The 24,288-nt window shown below is 28.6% G+C and overlaps 6 protein-coding genes across 6 annotated transcripts; 4 read left to right on the forward strand and 2 right to left on the reverse strand.

The window, feature by feature from the left end:
* Positions 1–14,034: 14,034 nt before the first annotated feature.
* On the forward strand, positions 14,035–16,137 carry FSST1_010415 (FAD-dependent oxidoreductase; the record flags this gene model as incomplete). The annotated part of the gene is made up of 7 exons (XM_083233446.1): positions 14,035–14,109; positions 14,158–14,576; positions 14,631–14,654; positions 14,705–14,885; positions 14,937–15,620; positions 15,671–15,901; positions 15,958–16,137. The coding sequence occupies 7 exons, from the start codon at positions 14,035–14,037 to the stop codon at positions 16,135–16,137; spliced, it is 1,794 nt and encodes a 597-aa protein (XP_083080111.1).
* Positions 16,138–16,502: 365 nt separating this feature from the next.
* Positions 16,503–17,477, forward strand: FSST1_010416 (uncharacterized protein; the record flags this gene model as incomplete). The annotated part of the gene is made up of 2 exons (XM_083233447.1): positions 16,503–16,715; positions 16,773–17,477. The coding sequence occupies 2 exons, from the start codon at positions 16,503–16,505 to the stop codon at positions 17,475–17,477; spliced, it is 918 nt and encodes a 305-aa protein (XP_083080112.1).
* A 245-nt stretch (positions 17,478–17,722) lies between these two features.
* Positions 17,723–18,679, reverse strand: FSST1_010417 (SDR family oxidoreductase; the record flags this gene model as incomplete). Its single annotated transcript, XM_083233448.1, has 1 exon — positions 17,723–18,679. One exon carries the CDS (start codon positions 18,677–18,679, stop codon positions 17,723–17,725), a length of 957 nt encoding a protein of 318 aa, XP_083080113.1.
* Positions 18,680–19,044: 365 nt separating this feature from the next.
* On the forward strand, positions 19,045–20,058 carry FSST1_010418 (uncharacterized protein; the record flags this gene model as incomplete). Its single annotated transcript, XM_083233449.1, has 3 exons — positions 19,045–19,347; positions 19,400–19,494; positions 19,560–20,058. 3 exons carry the CDS (start codon positions 19,045–19,047, stop codon positions 20,056–20,058), a joined length of 897 nt encoding a protein of 298 aa, XP_083080114.1.
* A 747-nt stretch (positions 20,059–20,805) lies between these two features.
* FSST1_010419 (uncharacterized protein) lies at positions 20,806–21,676 on the forward strand (the record flags this gene model as incomplete). Its single annotated transcript, XM_083233450.1, has 2 exons — positions 20,806–21,284; positions 21,340–21,676. The coding sequence occupies 2 exons, from the start codon at positions 20,806–20,808 to the stop codon at positions 21,674–21,676; spliced, it is 816 nt and encodes a 271-aa protein (XP_083080115.1).
* Positions 21,677–22,011: 335 nt separating this feature from the next.
* Positions 22,012–23,824, reverse strand: FSST1_010420 (uncharacterized protein; the record flags this gene model as incomplete). The annotated part of the gene is made up of 5 exons (XM_083233451.1): positions 22,012–22,271; positions 22,319–22,592; positions 22,664–23,527; positions 23,580–23,663; positions 23,717–23,824. The coding sequence occupies 5 exons, from the start codon at positions 23,822–23,824 to the stop codon at positions 22,012–22,014; spliced, it is 1,590 nt and encodes a 529-aa protein (XP_083080116.1).
* Between the last annotated feature and the right edge of the window lie 464 nt (positions 23,825–24,288).

The following is a 24,288-nucleotide window of genomic DNA, read 5'->3' on the forward strand; positions in this document are numbered from 1 at the left end:
TTATAAGGTTATTTAATATAAATAATAATACTATAAATTATATATATTATATAAATTATAATAAACTTAAATAGCTAATAATTCCTTATAGCTTTTTATATTATTTTAAATTTATTTTAAGAGATAATATTAAAATTACTATAATTAATATATTATAATATTATAATTTATATTAAAAAGTATAAGATTATAATTAATATTATAAATAATATAGTAATTTAAAGTATTAAAATAAAAATAATACTAAGATTAATTATACTTATTATAAGGTCTATTTTTATAGTATTTATAAAATAATAAATAAAAAGTATATAATAATTAAAAACCTTTATTATTATTAGCCTTAATAAAATAATTAAAATCTTTTATTTTATAATACTTATAGAATATATATTAAGGCTTTATCTAGAGAAGAATTAAACTTAATTACCCTTAGAATTATTAGATTATAAGGACTTATTTAATCCTAAGAAAATATTTACTTTATTATTATCTTAAGGTATATAAAATTATTATATTTAACTTAAGCTTAAATTAAATAAAAAGCCTTTAGATTTATTATAAGGACTATTATATAATATATTAAAAGACTATTTACTTAAACTCTATAAATAAGTTATAGACTTTATAAATAAAGGATAAATTAAAGCTAATTTATTATTAGCTATAATACTTATTTTATTAATAAAGAAATTAAAGGGAAAATAGTAATTTTATATAAACTATAGAGTATTTAATAAGGTTATATAATAAGACTAATACTTTTTATTCTTTATTAAGGAAATATTATAATTATTATTAGAAATAAAATAGCTTATAAAGCTAGATATTTATATAGTATTTTATAAAATATAAATTACTTTAAGCTAAAAATACTATATAGTATTTTAAATATATTTTAAGCTTTTTAAATAGCTAATAACTCTATTTAATTTAATAAATACCCTAGTTATATTCTAGAGATATATTAATAATACCTTAAATATATCCTTAAGTATTTTTACTATAATATATTTTAATAATATTCTTATTTATAATAAAGGGTTATAAAAAGACTATATATAGAAAGTTTATAAAATATTAAAATACTTATAATAAGTAAGGCTTAATTTAAACTTATAGAAATATAACTTTATAATAAATAAAATTAAATACTTAGAATATATTATTTAAATAAGAATTAAAATTAAATTTAACTTAAAAAAAGTTATTATTATTTAAAATTAAAAGCCTTTAATATACTTATAAGAATTATAAAGTTTTTTAAGATTTATTAATTTTTATTATAACTTTATTAATAATTTTATTACTATTATAATATTATTAAACTACTTAATAAAGAAAAATATAAAATTTAAATAAATAAAGGCTATTTAAAATATATTTTAATAGCTTAAGGAAATATTTATTATAGGCCTTATTTTAATATAATAAAGGCTAAATAAGAATATAATTATAAAAATAAATTATTTTAATATAGCTTTAAATAAATATTTATCTTAAAAGAATAGCTAAGGAATTTTATATTTAATAGCTTATTACTTAGTAATATTTAATTTAATATAATATAATTATATAATTTATAATAAAAAACTATTAGCTATTATTTTATATCTAATAGCTTAGTTTATAAAGCTTTATAGATTTTATTATCCTTTTATAATTTATATAAATTATAAAAACCTTAAGTATTTTATAAAAGCTTATAAAGTTTTAAAATAATAAATATATTAAGTTAAATTATTATTTTAATTTAACTTTTACTTTTAATATTAATTAAAGAAACTAGCTTTTAAATTTAATATATTTTTTTAAAGAGACTAGAATTACTTAAATATAGTATTATATAGAGGCTAAGTCTTATAATTAATTAATATTTTAATAATTATAATTAATTTACTAGGAATTAATAAAAAAGAAATATCTATATAGAATAGGCTAGCTATAAATAGAGATAATATTAATATTACTTAGGCAAGGCTATTATAAGGATTTATAATCTTTATTAATATATACTTATAATCTCTATAGGATTAAAAAGTAATAATATTATATATATATAAGGGTTAATTATAAGCTATTAAAAATTAAAAATAAAAGTTTTTAAAAACTATAAAAATAATTAAATAAATCTAAGACTACTTTATTAACTTATAAAAAGTATTTTTATATTAAGGATAAATATAATTACCTTTATATAAGCTACTTATAATAGTAATTATTTATAATATTTATAATAGCCTTATTATAAAATACCTAGAAAAAAATATAATTTTTAAGATAATTACTTATAATTACTATTAAGATAGTATATTATAAGCTATTAAGTAATTTTATAAGAATTACTATTATATTAAAGTATATAAAAATAAATAGAAATAATAAGGCTTATTATACTTATTACTTATTACTAATAAATATTTTATATATATTTTAATTAACTTTATAGTAAAATTATTAGGCTAAATAGAGGCTAATTTAATATTCTATATAATTATAATAAATAAATTATTAATATATATTTAACTAAAGGTATTATTAAGTATTTTAATAAAAGCTTATATTATATAATTTAAATACTATTAATAAAGATTTTATAGCTTTTTAAGATAAATTATAATTAATAAAGAATTAAATTAATTAAATAAGTTTTAAAAAAAACTCTATTAAATAATAAAAATAAAGTAGCTTTTATTTATTTCTTATTACCTTTAAATTAATAATAAAATTAAATAAGCTAATTAAAAAGTTTAAGCTATTTTATATATAATAATATCCTTTAAATAGTTTAATTAACTAGAATATCTCCTAGTAATATAATAAGCCTTAAATAATAAACTATCTATAGTAATAAGTTATAGCTTAAATAAACTACTATATAGATTTAACTTTAATATTATATAATAAGTTAAATAACTTTAATTATTAGCTATAAACCTTAAAGGATAAGCTGCCTTTTTTATTATTTAACTTTATAAAAGGTTAAAGATAATATAAGCTATTATTATATACTATTAATAATAAATATAAGACTTTTATAATTAATATTAATATTTAGCTAAAAGATTTTAAGTTAAAAACTAAGTCTAGCTTAATTTATATAATATTAAAATAAATTAATTAAATAAAAAGCTTAATTAAATAATAGCTAAATATAATATAATTAAAGTTTTAAATAAATTTAATATTTATTTTAATATTTTATTAGGGATTTATTTAAACTTTTATATTAATTTAATAGAATAAGTAGCCTTAAATCCCTTATTTTTATAAGTATAAGTAAATATAAAACTATTATTATAGCTAATTCTTTAAGAAAAAGAATTAAAACTCTAAGAAAAATATAAGGTTAAGGCTATTTTAATAATTAAAAATGCATTAAGATAAAAATAATACTATAATATACTAATTAAATAAAAAGGCTATATTAAACTATAATAATAGCTATTAAAGAATATATTAAATATATAGTTATTAAATAAGTATAAAGTAAAGTATAAAAATATATTTTATTTAAATAGCCTTAAATAGGCTAAAATACTACTTAAAATAATAAAGGATTATAATAGTATATTAGCTATAATAATAATATAAATAATAAGAATTAAAAATAAATTATATAAGATTAAAAATAAAATAACTTAAGTATAACCTAAGTATAATATAAATTTAATTAATATAATAATAATTAAACTTAAGCTACCTTAAAAAGTATAATAATAAATACTATTAATTAAAAACTAATTATTATTATAAAAAAAGTAAAAATAATTAAATTCTTTTAATTTAATAGGTTTATTATATTAATAATAATAAAAATAAAACTAATAGTAAGACTTATAAAGGGTATAAATAACTTTAATAAAAGTAATAATATTAATAATAAAAGTAAAAATAATTTAAGTATTTTAATTATATTATTTATAAATAAAGATATAGTTTACTTAAGCTAAGGCTTAAAAGTTAACCTAGGTTTACTATTAAAAAGTAATAATATTACTATAAGTAAAATAGATAATTAAATTAAAGTTAAAAGGTAATAAAATAATAGCTTAAAAGCTAAAAATAAATAAAATTAAATTAAACTTAAGAATTTAATAGGTATTAAAAAGAAAGTAAATAAGCTAAGTAAGGATTTAATTAATATAGGTAATAGTAAATAAATCTTTAAATTAATTAATATAATAATAAAATTCCTTAGTAATTTAAAGGTATTTCTTTTTTATATTAAAAATAATAATATATATATTATTCTTAGTAAAAGACTATAAATAATATAATTAGGCTTATAAAGTAAAATTAAAGATATAAAGTAAGTTTTCCTAGGAATATATTCCTTTTACCTTTAAATACTATTTATAAGTATAGCTATTACTTAATAAATAAAATTTAAAAATCCTAGACTTATATAATTTAATAATATATTAAATATAAAGTATAATAAAGGCTATAAGGACTTAAAACTCTTTATTATTACTATCTCTATTAATAATATATATACTAATAGTATAATGCCTAATAAGGCTATTCTTTTTATTATTAAAAGAAATAAAAAGATTATTAAAAAGACTAATAATAATAGCTATAGTAATAATAAAATCTAAAATAAATTAATAAAGGTTTATATTAATATAATATAAATATTAATAGGTATAAATATAGATATAATAAGATAATAAAAGGGAAAAAAGTAAAGTAAAATAAATATATAAAGAGATATAAAGCTAATTATAATAGGAAAATAAGATAAATAATAGCTAAATACTTATAGGTATAAAAAATATATAAATAAGAATATAAAAGAACTTAATAAAATAAAATAATAAATATAAAGAGAAATAATAAGAAATTATTTATAAATTTTAATAAAAGTAAATAGAAAAATAATAAGGCTAATTAAAGTATATAATGAAATATAAATAAAAATATCTTTAAGATAATAATTAGAATATATAGACTTAATAATACTTATAAAAAATAATATAATAAAAATTTAAAAATATAAAATAATATTTACTAGGATTTATTTTAAAGTTTTATTAAGTAATTCTAGAAAATAATTCTTAATATTAAAATATTAAAGGAAATTTAACTAGAACCCTACTTAGACTTTATTTAAATTAAATTTAAAAAATTCTTTACTTAAAGTAATATTAAAGAATATAAAAAGGAAGTATATTATAGGCTTAAGCTATACTTATACCTTAGTTTATTAAGGAATTTAAATAGCTTATCTTCTCTCTATATAAAGAGGAAGGAAGGGTAATTATTATAAGAGTATTAGCTAATAGGTTTTTAATAACTAATAAATAAGAGGTTACTAGTAAATTATTAATAGATTTCTATTTAAAACTAGATTTTATTAAACTTAATTTTTAAATTTAAAAGTTAAAGTTTATTAATATAATTAAACTTAATTATTATTAAAATTACTTTAATTTAACCTTTATAATCTTATAATTCTTTAATTTTTATACTTAGGAAGTTAATATAATTAAAATAATAAATAAATAAGAAATTCTAATTAAAAATAACTCTATTAAGTAATAATATATTACTAAAGGGAATATATTATATAACTTAATTATCCCCTTAAATAGCCCTTAGTTTACCTTATTAAGTAAGTATAATAGTAATAATACTATTTAATAGCTAATTAAAGAAGTATAAGGGAATCCTCTATATATTAAACCTAGAGGAAAACTACTTATTATAAACTACTTACTAAATAGTTACTATAGTAATTTAAATAATTAAAGGGATAACTTATAGGCTTATATAAAGTATTACTTTCTTCTAGATATTAAAGAAAAAAGCTATTAATTAAACTTATTATTAGTAAGATATAAAGAAAATAAAACCCTTAAATCCTTTATTATAATAATAAGATCCTTATTAAACTAGAACTATATATAAATGCAATTATTTATTAAATAATTTATATAATAAATAGAGATAAATTAACTATTATTTATTTAATTAGTAGATTATTTTATAATAGCCTCTTATAAAGAGTATAAAAAAGCCTTAAATTATAATTATAAAACCTTAGATAAGGATATAATATTAATCTAAGTAAATAATTAAATTAAGGCTATAGAAGCTATAAATAGTCTTTAATTAATTAATATAATTTAATAAAGAATTAAGTAATCCTTTTTTAAACTTAAATTTAAAAGGTAAATTAAATAGCAGTATTATATTATTAGCCTAGAAAAAGGTATATTTAAATAGAAAGACCTTATTAGTTTTATTAAATAAAAGTATATTAATTCTATATTATAAGAAAGATATATTTAGGACTAGATTATAAAGATTTAATTAAATTATAAAGAGTTATTACTTTACTATTATATTAAGTAAAAGGCACTTTATAACTCCTTAAGGATTATTAATATTAATAATAATACTACTTTAAGCTATTAATATTAATATAAATTACTTATATATATTAAAAAAGAGCTTAATAAAATAACTATAGATTTTAAGAGTATAAAAGATATTATATATAAGGTAAAGTATATTAGCTTATACTTTAATAATAAGTAGAATTTATAAAAAAGAAAATAATATTTATAATTAAAAGACTAGGCATATAAGTATAGCTCTAGCTTATAGAAATATACTTATAAGGGAGAATATAATACTTAAAACCCTTTAAAACTAAGGAAAATATATTCCTTTTATCCTTATTAAGATAGGAAATTAGGCAGGTAATTATTAAATATTCTGCAGAATTATACTATATTAACTACTAGTATTAAGTATTATAATTATAAATAAATAGGATATTATTCTATATTATACTTAAAGAAAAGTATACTTTAATAAGGCAATTTATACTTTATAAGATTAATTTAATTAACTATAAAGATTTAAGAAGTTATTATTTATATATAAAGTAATATTAAATATTTAATTAAAGAGTTTACTTATTTAAAAAATTAATAAGTATAATACTAAGAGTTAATAATATTATATTAGATTTATTACTATAGACTTAGAAAATTAAAACTATACCTATTAAGGATTATACTATTATATATATACTTACTCTTTAAAGGGGTATTAAAGAATTACTAAAAGTACTCCTAGATATAAGAATATAAACTAATATTATTAGCTAAGCTATAGTCTAATAGCTTAAGTTATAACCTATTATAAATTATTAACCTATTGCCTTAAAAGGGTTTTAAGGTAAGGTTTAAAAACTTAAGAGGGTATATTAATTAATAATCTTCCTTTTTAACTATTATAAGTTTCTATAGAAGATTTAATAAATCTTCTTTAAAGCTTAAATAAGGGCTAAAGGATTAAATATTATATTTTTAAGACTCTCTATAGGTATAAAAGGGATTATTATTAATATTACTATAAATACCTTTTATTATAATAAAGTTATAAAAATAAACCTTAAGTCTTTCTTATAAGATATTATTAAAGATAAAGAGAAAGTATATATTTAATATATTTTTATAATTTTAACTTTAAAAGAATTAAATTTTCTAATACTTAATAAAGGAATATTATAAGAAAACCTTAATAAAGCCTTATTAAAAGAACTTATAAGGTATAAAGTAATATTTAATAAATAGTTAATAAAGCTACTCCTTATATTTAATAAAGTATAATATTTAATTAATTTTAAAGAAGAAATAAAGCTACTATAAAGGCTATTATATTTATTAAATAAAAAATAATATAAGGTATTAAAAGATTATATCCTTAAAACCTTATAAATAGAATAATAAAGTATTTTAAAAGTAAAGTAAGTATATTAATCTTCTTTATATTAAAGAAAAATAATAGCCTATACCTATATATTAATTATAAAGGCTTAAATAAGATTATAGTAAAAAACTACTATCTTTTACTACTTATTAATAACCTATTAAATTGCTTTATTAAAGTAAAATAGATTTTAAAGATTAATATTTAAAATGCTTAATACTAGATTAATATAAAGGAAAATAATAAATAGAAAATAGTATTTTAAACTTAATATAATTACTTTAAGTATAATATTATACTATTTAAGCTTATAAATATACTAGTAATATTTTAAATATATATTTATTAAATAATCTTTAACCTATTTAATATATATTATATTATATATATAAATAATATACTAGTCTTTTTAAAGGATAAAGATTAATATATAAAAGACCTTAAAAAGGTACTTTAATAGCTATAAGCTATATAGTTATATATAAAATACTTTAAATATAAATTCTTTTAATAAAGAATAAAATTCCTTAGTTATATTATTACTGCTAAAGGTATAGAGATAAATTATAGTTATATTTAAGCTATTAAAGAATAGAAAACCCTAGAAATATATTAAAATATTTAAGTTTTCCTAGGCTTTTATAACTTTTATTAGAAGTTTATTTTAAAATACTTAGGTATTATATTATTACTTATAGTATTATTAAAAGGGAGTAAAAATAGTAAAAAGGCAAGGGAATTAACCTAGCTAAAGGAGGTAAAATAAGCCTTTTAAAACCTTAAAAAGGCCTTTTATTCTATAATTATTCTTTAATACTAAGACTTAATCTTACTTATAAAAGTTAAGATAAATACTTTTATAAAAGCTATTATAAGTATTTTAACCTAGCTAATAAATACCTAGTAGTAATTAGTTACTTATTAATTATAAAAGCTTATAGAGATAAAATAATAATAAGGTATAAGGTAATAAGAGCTTTTAGCTATTATTAAATCCCTAGAATATTAAAGATATTATCTCTAAGGATTATTAAATAAATTCCTTATCTTAATAGACTATTAGGCTTTAAAGAGTATTATTAAAGCTTTAATAAAAGACCTCTACAGTAGATTAGCCTAGTAAATATATTAATTATTTATATTTAATTTTAATATAAAATATTAACTAGGAAAAATTAACCTTATAAATAGGCTATTATATAGACTTAATTATATAATAGGTAAGATTACTTATAATAATATTATTTTAACTTTAAGTAAGAAATTTAAGTTAATAGTATAGCTTCTAGAGAATTTTTATAGAAAGATTATTACTTTAAAAGGCTAGTTAAAGGTAATATAAGTATATATTTAAGCTATATAACTTAATATTAAGGTTTTTTTACCTTAAGATAAAGGATTATAAATTTATAACCTTATTTAAGCTCTATAAGTAATTATTTTTATAATAATAACTTAAAGCTAAAGTAAGAGATTAAATAGGGTTAATAATCTATAAAATACTATATAAAAAGAGCTTAATAAATAAAGGCTTAAAGACTTATTATTAGCTAAGGTTATTATTCTAGATTAATATATCTTATATTAAATTATAAGAAAGCTTATAAAAAGTAAAATAGTAAATACTATAAACTCTTTATTAAAATTTAAAGTATTAATCTAAGAGCTATAAATTAAAGATTAATATTATTAAGAAGTTTTAATAAAATATTATATAGCTACTAGAGAATATAAGAAATATATAATTTTAAATAAGCTATTTTAATTTAAGGATTATTTAATAATCCTTAATAAAGGAATACTATAGCTAGAAATTCTTTATTAATATTATAATAACTTATAAGTAAGCTATATAAAACTTTAAAAGATATTAAACTTAATAAAAAGGAAATTTTATTAGTAAGGAATTATAAATAATATTTATAATTATATAGATATATATAAGATTTATTAAGGTATATAAATATTAAAGTATTACCCTTATAAATACCTTTAATCTTTATTATTACTATTATTCTTATTTTAAGAGATTAATTTAAAATTTATTATAAGGTTATTATAAAGTATTTAAAAGGATAATAAAATCTATAATACTATTTTAATTATTATTTATTAAATAATAAAATATATATTATTCTTTTTAATAAGGAAAACCTTAAGAGCTATAAAGCTTATTACTATTTTATATAAATAAATTAAATATAAGTTTAATATTCTAAAGGGTATTATTAATAATAAGAATAAGCTTATTATAAGTAAATTCTAAGTAAACCTTATAAAAAAATAAATAATATAATATTAACTATTAATAGTATATTATCTATAAATAAATAGCTAAATAAAAAAAAAATATTAAATATTAAAGAAATATCTATATATATATATTAATAATACTTTAAAGTATTAAGTAGCTTAATTAAATAAAGCTATATTTATATATAATAATAATAAATATTTTACTATTAAAGTCTTACCTATAGAAGTATTATATAAATATAACTTATACTATATTAAATATATCCTTTTTATACTAAAAATAAAAGTATAAAGTATATATAAAAGGATTATAATACTTAGCTATATATAGAAAATAGTTAAATAGTATTAATAAAAAGTAATAAAAGCTTAAGCTAAGTATTATAATATAAAATATATATTATAAAAATATAAAGCAAAGTAAACTATTAGTATATTAATATAAAATTAATATTTTAAAAATTATAAACTTATACCTTACTTTATTAAGGTAATAATTATAAACTATATTAAGAAATAAGTATATAAAATAAAATTCCCTAAGAAATATAAGAGAATTTATAATATATTCTATATATTACTATTAGAATTATAAAATATAAATAGTATAAGTAGTAACTATTTATTAACTATAGAGCTTAAGGATAAGTTAAATAAGTAGAAAATAAAAGAAGTAATTATATATAAAAGTAAAGGAAAAAATAAATTCTACCTTATTAAATAGGCTAAATAGCTAGTAAAATATAATATATAAGAATTATAATATTACTTAGAAAATATAAAGAAGATTATATTAAAATATCTAAAGGTTATAAAGAAATAATATAAAAAATAAGATAATTAAATAATAGTAAAAGACTATAAATCTATTTAATAAGTATTTTAATTAAAAATATAAAGATAAAGAAAAATAATTAAACTTAAACTATAGAATTAGCAGAGACTATATAGTAATAAAAATATAATTAATTAAAATTAAAGGATAAAGAAAATATAAAAGGCTTAAAAGTCTTAAAATTAAAATTATTATTATTATTAGTAATTACTATTAACTTATTACTATAAGGAATAACTTAACTAGTATTATAATAAATAAGACTTTAATTAAGAGTATAAATATAAATATTTAATATAAAAACCTTATTAAAAATAGCTATAATAATAATATTAATAAGGGATTATTTAAAACCTTAAGGAAAGTTATAGTAATAGCTTATTAACTTCTTACCTTTACCTAGACTATTAATATATTCCTTAAAGCTAATAAAAAGACTAGTAAAAATATTAGCCTTAGGATAAGAGAGACTATATATAGGTATAATTAATATAAGGTTAATAATTATCTTTATAAAGTAATAAGTCTTATTAGCCTAAGAAAAAAGAAAATATTAGTAATAATATAATAAAAAAAGATTATTAAACTTATAAGAATATAGTAAATAAAAGAGAGAATATCTTATTAAGTAAATAACTCTTAGGCCTAGATAGCTAAAGTAATCCTTATATAATTAAATACTAATATATAGCAGGGGTTAAATATAACCTTATAGGTTAAAGTAAAAGTAAAAAAATATTCTATAAAGTAAATAGTAATATACTAGTATTACTTAAATATAAACTTATTACTTATATCTAGCTTTAAAAAATAATAATACTTATTAATAATAAGTTAAATAGCCTTTAAAAGCTTATTAAAAATCTAGTAAATAGTTAATAATAGTTAATAAAGAGATAAAAAAACTTATTATATAATACTTTTAATACTAGTTAATATAAATAAGATACTAGCTAAGCTTATTAAATAAATTAATATAAATATAGTAAATATTATAGTATAGAGAAAAAATATAATAATAATAAGGCTTCTTATTAACCTTTTAATAAATAAATCTCTTAATAGGATTAAAGGGAAATTCCTTTAAAGTATTAATAATAACTTACTTTATAGATATAATAATAAATTAGGCAAGTAAATATAAAAGGATTAAAGTAAATAAAGTAAAGAAAATAGGCAAATAGATATAAAAAAAGCAGTAAAAAGTAAGTTAATATAAGCAGTAAAAGAGTATAAAAGAATTAATATAATATAAATAGGAAAATAATATAAAACTATAATAAAGAAGGATATTATAATTAATAAAAAAGAAAAAAAAAAGAAAGAAATTAAAGTAAATAATAAAAAAATACTTACTTAATAGCCTAAGTAAATATATATTTAAAATAATTTATAGTCTAGTAGTTAACTGCTAGTATTATAGTTAATTTTAAATATTCTATAGTAATATATTACTAGAGTAATATAATTTTAAGAAATATATATAATAAAATTTAAGTAACTTCTTTAATTAACTATATAATAGAAATTAAAGCTATTATAAGTAATTCTAAAGGCTAGAATTATAAGGAGAGAGGTAATTATAAGAGTATTAGCTAATAGGTTTTTAATAATTAATAAATAAGAGGTTATTAGTAAATTATTAGCAGATTTCTACTTAAAACTAAATTCTATTAAACTTAATTCTTAGATTTAAAAGTTAAAGTTTATTAATATAATTAGACTTAATTATTATTAAAATTACTTTAACTTAACCCTTATAATCTTATAACTATCTAGAAATCCCTCTTTCTCTTTAAATTAAATAATACTATTTATTAATACCTATAAGTAGCTACTTAAGTCTAGTTTATTATATTAACTTAGTAGAAAGAATCTAAGTAAACTCTAGATTTAATATCTAAATTAATCTCTTAATACCTTTATATATTAACTTTATATCTATAGCTATAAGGAAATCTTTTTCTTTAGCCTTTAATTTCTTACTTAACTCTAGCTTTTTATATAGCCTTATTAAGGCGCCTAGCTCTTTATAGAGATAATATCTCTTAGCCTCTTTTTTCTTTAATAAAAGTAAAAAAATTTAATAATTAAAGGCAGCTAGCTTAATAGTATTATTATAATTAAAAGGATTAAAATCTTAGCCTATTAAAAAGGCCTTTTTTATAAGATTAAAATCCTTTAATAATAATATTATAATAGCCTTAATAGCCTTAAGCTTAAAGTTATAATTATTATTATAATAAAAATCTATTTTTTCTATTAAGCTTTAATAATATATATAATCTAGTTAAATAACTAGGGGATAAATATATTATATTTATAATATAATTAATATTATAAATTAAAAGGAAAAAAGACTATAATTAATTAATTATATAAATTTTAATAGATTAATAATTATAAAAAGAAGAAACAATTACTATATATATAGCTTAAAAGCTTCTTTTATATAACTCTTATTATAGAGTTTAATTATTACTTTAATATATATATTCTTAATAAAAAATTTAATTATTAAGAAAACCTTATTTTAAAATAATAAGTTTTTAATCTATATAAATATTTTATTAAATATTAAAATTATTAAAAGGCTTAAACTTATATTTACTTATATTTACTAGTAAAGTATAGAAATTAATAAAGAAACCTATTTTCTATAGGTATAAAATATATAACTTCTTAAAATAATACTAAGTCTTAATTTTAAATAAAGTTTTTAAATAGAAATTCTTTTCCAGAAACGCTTTATATACATTAGAATTACTATTATTACATGCAGCCCCCTTAATACACATTAATTAGCATTATTAAGTGAATAGTATATTAGCTTATATTTACCCTGTAGTAGATGAGAAACAGTATTCCGGAAGTCCCGGAAGTGCTGGAGTCCACTAAATTCCAGGGCTTATGCGACTTGTAGCTGATATTCGTTACTGCCGGCCAGCTGTGTTGCTTATCATTGCCTTATTCATCTTACATCATTAGCCAATACTCCACCCAAGAGTACGCTACTCATTGTTGTGGGTATTTACGTATTGAACCTGGTATTTCGCTTTCGTATTTCTCTGTCAATGCTGTCAATATGTCAGTGTTCACCTTTTGTACTAGTTCAACCTCTAGGATATAAAGTAGACCTTCCAATTGATAATCAATCTTCTGTTCCTCGCCCTGTTATCTTCTACGTGATATTCCGACAGGACTCGAATACTATGCAGCTATCATATTCGCTTGCTATTGCAAGCTTTTTCCTTTCAAGTGCACTTGCCAAAGACCAATGTCGATGCGTAAGTCAACTATGGCCGTCCCAACCGCCTTGCTAACGTGATTTCCAGACTATTGGCGACTCTTGCTGGCCATCGACCCAAACCTGGACCACTCTAAACTCGACCATCGACGGCCACCTGATTCGCTACACACCTCCAGGAGCTGTTTGTTACAAGTCTCATCCTCGCTACGACGCTGCTTCTTGCGATTCCGTCATCAAGCAATGGCCAGAGTCAAAGTTCCACTCCAGTGATCCGGCGAGCCTTCACAGCGAGTGGTCGAATGCTGGTTGTATTCCGGTCTATAAGAACGGGACTAGTATCTACGGCAACCCCAAGGCCGGCGAACGAGGATGCTTAAACGGCGTGCTTCCTACTTATGTTGTGAACGCTACTAGCACAGATCATGTTGCAGCAGCCCTTAAGTTCGCCGCGGTGAACAACATCCGATTGGTTATCAAGAACACGGGACATGCTGGCGACGGAAGGTAAAGAATTTGAGTCAACGCTTTATGTGGATGATAATTGGTAACAACGCGTAGGAACTTGGGGACAAGCAGTCTCTCGTACGTGTAGTCACAACTAAATGTCGAGTTGAAGCTGACTTTTGTACTAGGATTTGGACTCACAACTTGAAGGGTATTGAACTCATTGAGGACTTCATCTCTACCTGTCCCAACTCTAAGGACGCTCCAAGCCCGCGCATGGCTGCCACTGTTGGCTCTGGCGTTCAGGATGGGGAAATGGTCGAAGCCTTGGCTGCCAGAAATGCTCTGGCAGTCAGTGGTACCAGTAACGTAAGTCCACTCATTCATAGTAACGATTTCATGATGACTGACTGGTAATAGGATGTCGGTGTCGCCGGTTGGTCTACTGGAGGTGGTCACGGATTCGCAACGGGCCACTACGGACAAGGCGCGGACAACATCCTCGAGGCAGAGATTGTTACTCAATCTGGCAAAGTCGTGATTGCAAACGAATGTCAAAATGAGGACCTCTACTGGGCCATCCGTGGCGGTGGTGGTGGCACATTTGGTGTTATCACAAAACTCACCGTCAAGGCCTATCCTGCACCGAAAATGATCATGGCAGGATTCGATATCAGTATCAAGAATGACACCTCGGAAGATGAGTGGTACAAGTTCATCGCAGAAACCCATGCTCTATTCCCCGCCATGCAGGATGCCGGTATTCACGGCTACTATACGATGGGGGGACCCCCGACGGCCAAAGCTCTCTCTTTCAGCGGCTCACTTATGATGTTTGAAGCCTCAAACAAAACCTACGAAGATGCCATCCAGCCATTTGAGAAGCTGTTAAGATCTTGCAACGACACAGTTACCTCATCCTTGTACAGGATTCCTGTGAACAATTGGCAAGAACTGCTTAATATTGTGCCTAATATCGGATCCGTCAGCGCAGGTCACGATATTCGAGCATCCCGCCTAATCTCACGACGTACCGTCATCGAGAAAACTGACGAGTTCGCCGCCGTTTACAAGAAGATTGGCCCTACGAAGAATGCACCATCGGTAAGGATTATAACCTGCACTCTTTAAGCTCTTTGACTAATAATGTTCAGAACGGGCTGCCAAATCTCTCAATTTCCGGAACTCTCACAATTAGCTCCAAATTTGTCGACAACTCTCTTCATCCTTCTTGGCGCAACGCAACTGTCCATCTCATCACCGGTCAAGCTTGGACGGATTCAACGAACGAAACGGAGATCCGAAGCATGATAAACGACATGACATACCGCAAGCTTGGGTTGTTAAGAGACCTCGACCCTGTCCAAGGTGCTTATCTGAATGAGGTAAGACATTGATCCTTTGTTGAAGCATAGAGACTTTACTAACGTATCAAAATAAGGCAAGCTCCATTGAACCTGACTGGCAGTCGTCATTTTGGGGACCAAACTACGCACGTCTTCGTGAAATCAAGGAAAAGCATGATCCTGATGGTCTTTTGTGGTGCCCTCAGTGTGTTGGAAGTGAGGATTGGGTGCAACGACAAGATGGTAAGCTTTGCCGAGCATTTGCCCCGTGGTAATGTTTTACCACCCGGGGGCTTGCCAAGGTTTAGAGCCATATCAGGAGCGTCACCAAGAATCCAGCTCGTCAGCCAATTGCAGTTCTCTATCTTTTTATCGATAGCTTCTGTTATCAATTGTGAAAGTTACCTAGCTCTGTAGCCATCCAATAGATACCTCAATAAATAAGAATGAGGCTGGTTAACTCGGAGACGATCTCCTTATTATTATTGGTCTCCAGATCTCTATATCACGTGCATGGTCCCCGCATTCTTGTACTACGCTTTATCACTTTATCTGGCGGTAGTCGACAACATTAATTCAACCGCTAACCTAGCGACTACAACTTGCTTCATCTTTCCCAACAAATAGACAAAGCGCGACGATGGACGTCATTGACCTGCTGACTCTCCCCTGGGCGCTCCAGGACGCGTCCGCCCGCCTTCTCACGGGAGACCCAGTCGTGCACGACATTGACCGCTGGTGTCATCGAAAAGCTGAGAAGGATGACATCAAGCCAATCATGGCTGTCATCTTCTTCAACACAGGTGCTGATGCAGTAGACTATGTCAAGATCAAGGCTCACGTTGCTGCACGGGTAAGTTGCCAGGTTCCCCATCCCTACCAGAAACAGAATTAACCCATTGTGGAATAGGCCGGCATCCGCTATTGGGTATACGAGATGCCCGTCGACGCGTCTACAAAACAGGTCAAAAGCCAAGTCGAGAAGCTCAACAAGAACCATCGAATCCACGGGATTCTTATACAGCGCCCGTTACCGGACCAGCTAAATGAACCAGAGGTCATGGCATCTATCAACCCCATCAAAAACATTGAGGAGTACACTGAAGGCCAACCTGACAACATCGCTGCAGATGCCTTGGTCCGCTTGTTGGCCAGGTATGAGCTACTACAATCAGCGCAGCAGGCTAAAATCCAAATTGTCGGTTTCGGCAATATCATTACAAAAGCATTCATTCAGCAGTTGAAGCAACAATTCCCCTATGTGAGCTGGTCTAGAGACTTCAACCCATCAATTGATGCTGGCGAAGAAGAACATGAAGCCAAGGCACCACGCGCTTCTATCATCATCTCGGAACTGCATCGCGGACCCGGTGTCATCAAGCCATCCATGGTCAAACCTGAAGTCAGTGTCTTGGTTGATCTTGGCTTCTATGTTACAGAAAAAGGCGTCATCGGCGATGTGAGCCACTCTCTCTTCGACAGAAGCGATCTAGCAATTGCCCCAACACCGGGAGGAGTCCTTCCCATCTTATTGTGGATTATGATGGAGCGAACAATCAAAGCAAAGCAAATACTTGCCAAGGAAGAGCAGCAAGGGTGCTGTTTCACTATGTGAGACTGATAGAGAGGACGGAATGAATCAATATCCTTGGTTCCTGAGTCTAGTAGTAACAATGAGACAATGATCAGACTCTCGGGCAAGAGGTAATACTTTTCATACTCACCAATTTTAATTCTGAAAATTCATGATAGATTTACTTAATAGTTTCATATGATTTTTCTATTTGGCATTGTTATATTTAAACTGAGGCTAGTAAATCCCACAAATGCCATTGGAGATAGGTTCTCCTTATTTCGAGACTACTCCTTGAGTAAGAAGTCAAGCGTTTCTCCAGGGGTGCGCTTAGGAGCACCAAGGTCTAGAACCTCTTTGCTAGTGGTGTTCGCAGCACATTTTCCTTCCCACATGGTCGACACCGCATACTTGATTGATGATAGGACAGTCTTCGACTCGCCAGGCCCGCCAAAACCACTGGCTACAAGCCCATCTATGAAACTGAGATCTTGGAAGTTCACATCGTTGACCTTGGTGCCAATGCGCTCCTCAATCATTTCCACGAGTCGTCGACCTGTTATGTCCTCAGGGCCGTTGAGAACATATTTCGCTCCATTGTGACGGCTTGGGTCATCAGCAGCTAGTAGACGGGCAGCAAAAGCCCCAACTTCTGCAGGGTCGACGGGTGCAAAAGGTGCATTCTCAGCGTTCATCAGGCTTAGGGGAGCTTGCTTGCCAGTCTCCTTGTATTGCTTGATAAATGCGGCAATAGGGGCGAAGATAAGGTCGACAAAGACGTTGGGTTGAAGAGATGTCCATTTCATGGCGCTAAACTCGTCCGACCCGAGCATAGATTCGATAGCCCAGTGAGATCGTGGATAGTATGCGCGACAGTCTGGTCGGACATTCGCTGCAGTAGTCGAGATACGTACAACGTACTCTACACCAGCGTTAAGTGCGGCGACATGGAAGGACGACTCTTCGGCAAATTGGTTTGGTTGGTTATGAGATGCGATAAAAGCGCGTACGACTTGATGCTCGCTCAACCATTCAGCAGTAATGTCGGTCCAGTTTTTCTCAATGACTTCAACGCCGGGGATCTGAGCTAGACGCTGAGCTGAATCGCTGTTGGCGGATCTGGTAAGAGCGATGACGCGATGACCGGAAAGGGTTCCGCTCTCTTGTAGTAGCTTGGGGAGGGTTTGAGTTACGCCTCGGCCAGTGTTGCCAGTTGCGCCGACGATGAGGATTGCGGGTGCCATGGTGGTGATGATTGACTTGTTAATTGAATTGTTGGAGTGATGACGGTTACTATTGGGTTATACAGCTTCCATCAGAATAAAGGAGAGTCTTATATCTTCGAAACTCAACATTACAAATTCTTTCTTACAAAGCATAATTAACGTTGAATAAAAATCTCCGCATATCCACCAAGTCCGCAAAGTCCGCTTTCATCTATTAAATTTCGCAATGAATGATTATTAATCATGGCTACTATCTAGACTAGTAAAGGTTGGCTAACAACTGCAGGTCATCGTCAAGAGTCTTGGAAGTATTTGAGTCAAATAATCCTCAAGTATCTCTTATTCCCTGAATAATAAAATAAACATTCTGTCTCAGCGACAAGATGCCACCAATCAAATACCTTATCACTGGCGCAACTGGTGGTCTTGGAAAGGAAGTCCTCCGCTATTTTAGCGAAAACGTTCCTTCAACTGACTTTGCCGCTGCGTCGTCTAAACCTGAGAGCAAATCCATCTTTGAGGACCGTGGTATTGCATTCCGACATGTGAATTACAACGATGCTGAGTCACTTGAGACAGGATTAGCAAATGTCGAGAACCTGCTCTTTGTTAGCTCTGCCGGTGCCACGCGCATGGAGCAACATAGCAGACTCATCGCTGCAGCGAAAAAGGCGGGAGTCAAGCATGTGCGTTACTTTTGTATTGACCACGTTTCGAGGTTTATGCTGACACCTACAGATATGGTACACGTCTCTCGCTTTTGGTGGTCTATCGAACAACTCGACATCTCCTGTACAAGTCGATCATGTTCACACAGAGCAGTTGCTGAAAGAGTACGTTATATGCAACCCAGTAAATTATTTCTTGAAGCTTCATCTAACAAGTTTCATCTTCTCAGGTCCGGTCTTGTCTATACCTCTATCCGTGAGGGTGTATACGCGGAAGCCTTTCCTGTCTTCCTCGACTGGAAGCCTGACTCAACAAAAGTCTTGCTACCTGCAGATGGAGAGATTGCATCCACATCGCGTCCAGAGCTTGGCGAAGCCACTGCTCGCATTATGATACGCGGTGGTTACAAAAATCAGATTGTGCTATTTACTGCACAAGAAACGATCAACGCCAAAGAAATTGTTGACGTCATTAACGAAACTACTGATCGGCAGGTCGATTTCGAAATTGTCTCGCCGGATGAGTATATCACAAGTTCTCTGCAGGATTCACAGGGAAATTTAAGGGAGTATTTCGAGTCAGTAGTGGAGCGTTGTGATGACATCGTCAACGGATCGTTGTCTACTGTCGATCTGCTAATGGCTGAAATTTTGGGGAGAGAGCCTACTAAGCCTCGAGAATCTATACGACAGTTGTTAGCCAAGAACAGGGATTATACATACCCGTAAAGTCTCGTTGACAATTATTGGTCTCATCAATCAATTACTGTTTTTTGAAAGTAGGACCCGTCATTGTTGAATTTTGAAATGGTTAAGAAAGAAATTTCGCCCCAAGTCCTGCGTTTATGCAACGGGCTAATTGACAAATCCAAAAGTGACGACTAGGAAACCTTGGAGGTACAATTGCTTCCGCACAGCAAACGGATGCTATCAGATGACGCATTGCCTACTATAGCGACTATTGGATATATGGATTCGTACTCTGTGTTTGGTGTTTATTAATGACCTCAATTACCCTACAGATGAAAATTGAATAGTGATCTCTTTCGAAAACAGCGCTATGTGTGCTAGTGGACACTAAGACGGGAGAATAATTTGCCAGACAGTGCATCAAACTGGGCTATGCCTTTAAAGTATTAGTTAAGTTACCTAGACCCTGGCCTTGTGATTCTATCAACATGATTGGATCCTGCCCCTGTCAGCAAGCATTGCTGTGCCTGAGCCAGAATTGTAGCTGAACCTTAGCTTTACTTTTTCTCGCTAGCCTACTGAGCTATTGGCAATAGTCTCTGCAAAGACCATCTCTAGTGTCAAAAATAGACAAGGAGACAGCTGAATTAAATAGGAGACATCTGCTACATGTTTCCATCTTTAATTCTTTCTTACAACATCTCACTATTGACATTCCTTTAATCGTACTGCGTTTTTGCAGCAGTCCTGTCACTCGTTTGAACATTCGTTTTATATCCAACAACAATGGTTCGCTTCTCCATCCTACCAGCTGCGGCTGTAACCTTGTTCCTTTTTGGAGCCGAGGCTAGCCCATGCAAGCCTTCTACCACTGCCGTGACAAGCATTGCTGAGAGCTCGTCAACTACTGTGCCCGATTCGACTGCTACCTCATTCGACTCCACAGCGATTACTACTCTTATCGATGCTACCACCGCCGTCCAGGAAGAAGAGACAGCGACCACGACCGAGACAAGCGATGCCGAAAGCGTATCAACGATTATTTCTGATACGACAATCGCCTTAGTAGTCTTGACTACGACTACTGCGGCTGCGGATCTTACCACCGCGGTCCAGGAGCCCACGACAACCACTAGAGCCCCAGATTGCGTTGAAACCCAGCTGTTCATCAACCCCAACTTCGACAATAACAATGACAACATTACACCCTGGACAAGCAATGGCGGAATAACCTATACTTCACCTCAAAGTGGCACCAATGCTGTGTATGTTACTACATGTTTTATTCTCACATGATCTGTACTAATCTATCGGCCATAGGTCCTTTACCTGGTACGAGAATGGTGTTGGCACTGGCAGCGTTCAGCAAAGTCTGAGGAATCTCTACGGCACCTACGAGTTTTCGTACTATTACCATTTCATCTATGCCAGTCCTGGTGCTGACTACACATGTGATATGGAACTCAAGGTGGGAAGTACTTCCCTCCAAGGTAATTTCGATTATTGGCAGAGCGGTTGGCAGTCAGGTAGCGTCATCTTCTATGATGTCAATGTCGCGCAGGCAGATGTGCAGCTTATCGCATCATGCGGTGGAGAGTTTCACCAAATTCAAGTTGCCGTCGACACTCTTGGATTCAGGCGCATTTGCAGCGTGTAGGATGTCATATGTATCAATAGAGATTTAGTTTTCAATGTATGGCTCTCATGTTGCAACTCCCAATCTCGTATCAACATATGTGTTTGAGCTTCTTCAAGAGACTATCCATTTTTACCCGCAACCTCATTCATCTATCTTTGAGAAGGTTATCCGGTCGTTCTTCTGGATTACCTTTGTTGGCTTATATTACACTTCAAGCTTATCGCCTCTGTCAGCATTAATTAGAGTAGTATAAACAGGGGATACTGTCCGAAATTTCCTTTCTTCGAGGACCGTTACATATTTTTGATAGCAGAAAAGAAAAAAGAGGTTCATATATATAAATACTTGATATCTCAAATACTACCTGTTACCTTTTCCAATACATCAACTACTTGTGCCCTGAAAGCTTGCTGTAGCTTGAGATCTTCCTTCGTATCATCTCTAATACCAAAGTCCCCTTCCAAGCACTTGAGAACGACACTTTTATATCTGTCCCCCATCTTAGACCCTAAGCGCTTCTCTGCTTGTTGAATCAATCGCCCCTTGATTGCCTCACGATCTTTCACTTTGGCGAAACCATACCTCTCCAAGCTCGTCGCAGGTTGCCAAAGCCCTAACGCTGTTAGATTTAGGATTGAATAATAAAATGACTCCACATACCTATCTCAAGCAGGACGACTCCCAAGGCATATATGTCATGGATCTTGCTGAAGACTTGCGTTGGGTTATGTTGTCTATTAGGATGTCGATAGATGTTCCTTGCCACACTGTTATCCTCAACACCATGAGAAAAATATGCTTCAGGTCGGCTGAACTCGAAACCGAAGACCCAAGGCTCTCCCAAATCTGGGTTTACCTCCGTTTGCGATTCGGCATCTGGTGTGTTGGCCTGGGGGAAGAAAAGGATGTTCTCGCTACGAAAGCTTTCATGAACCTATTTGCCATTGCATTAGCTTACAACTATTTTTTTGAGGACGTGACGATTGAAGAGCGTTGAATTTATACCCATTGAACAAGTTGAAGCTGTGAAATACAGCGAGATATTTTCGTAGCTAAGCAAAATCTTTCGCTCAGTGAAGGAGGCGTCGAACCCAGGACTTCCAATAGCGTGATAGGTTTTGGATCTACCGCATCTGGGATACTAAACAAATAAGCAACTCGGTTATGCTGAATTTGCCTTACCCAGCCCTGACAGCGCGGCGTGCGGAAAATGACTTCCTTTGGCTGATGGAGAAGGTTTGCTAGCTTGTCAACTAGATCCCGCGTACGATCGTCGAGATTGACAGGCACAGGTGAGTCCGAGGCATAAGACCGATACTCAGCGAGAATGGTGTTGCCCTCCCATTGAAATAATCCAAAGTTTTCCGCAATCGGCTGAACATCAACAAGTTGTTGGTGCAACTGGGGTCCGCTCATCTCCAGGCTCTGTGTAGTTCGCTTTTCTTGGGTGGTAGCCAGCTGTAACTTGGCGTCAACATCAAAACCCAGGACTCGAGAATTGATATCAGACCCGAGTCTCTCGAGATGCTGTAAGTTCACGCCTATAGAAGTCGCAAGGCACCACAGTTTGATGTTTTCATGAATGCGGCCATTGTAGTCACTGAAGTCGTGGACAATAGCCTCAACTCGTTTCTTGCTTGAAAACGACCACCGAAACCGCTGGACTGACCCAGGAGGCTTCGACTCCAAGTCACCGACAGTCCTCGGGTCGCTATTAAAGTTTCTGGAGACCATGAAAGATGAGCCTAATGTACGACCGAGCACACTGTAAGCTTGGTCCAGTATATCAGAGGCTTCCTCGAGAAAGATCTTTATCTGCTCTTGTACGTCATTGTCGAACAGGTCAAAAAGCGCGTTGCCTCCGTATGTCTTTACTCATGAGTTAGTAGTTTGTTCGTGTTGAAGATCAAGGATTACGCACGCTAGACTTGTCAAACAGAAGCTTTTGGAGAGCCCTGGTCCGGTTGTTCTCGTCGCGAATCTTACTCTCCAGCGTTTTCGTGTCCTTGATAAAGCATTAGAGATTTGAAGTCCCTTACCCGCAGGTTCTTTACTGACTGAATCGAAAGATCGGAAGTTGCCAACGAGCTCCGCTGTTCGGTCACCCAGTTTCCATAACTGATCGAGAACTGCAATGGTCAGTCCTGCAACGCTTAACGGGTCCATCTTAGGATTCAACAGTCATGCGTCAGGCCTCAGTACGCGCGAACGTTTTTTAGCCAGGAGTTGGGGGCGAATGATGTGGATGTACTGTTTATGATAACATGGCATCCCCCTAGGTAAAAGTGAGCCTCATTGAAGATATGATTAATAATGACGCAAATGAGCTTATGTTTGAGTCGATGGCATCTTGACCAATCATTTCTTTTTTATCAGTAATTGCGTGGCGCGACATGTCATACCACAGAAAGTCCATTTTGGACTATATGCTGCCTGTACTTGCGAGATACGCAACGCGTCTTAAAGGATACTATAGAATTCTTACCACCTGATAACTCCATCCTGTAAGTTCTAGGTATCTTGCTGACCAGCTGTTCCAAATGGGACAATGTGGCTGTGCCAGCACATCAGCATGGATATTATTGGTCTACTTATCCCTGTCTTCAGTCCCTCCTAAGTTATGGTACTAC

Source organism: Fusarium sambucinum, chromosome III, assembly GCF_050947815.1.
Source record: "Fusarium sambucinum isolate potato_lamoka chromosome III, whole genome shotgun sequence".
Taxonomy (NCBI): domain Eukaryota; kingdom Fungi; phylum Ascomycota; class Sordariomycetes; order Hypocreales; family Nectriaceae; genus Fusarium; species Fusarium sambucinum.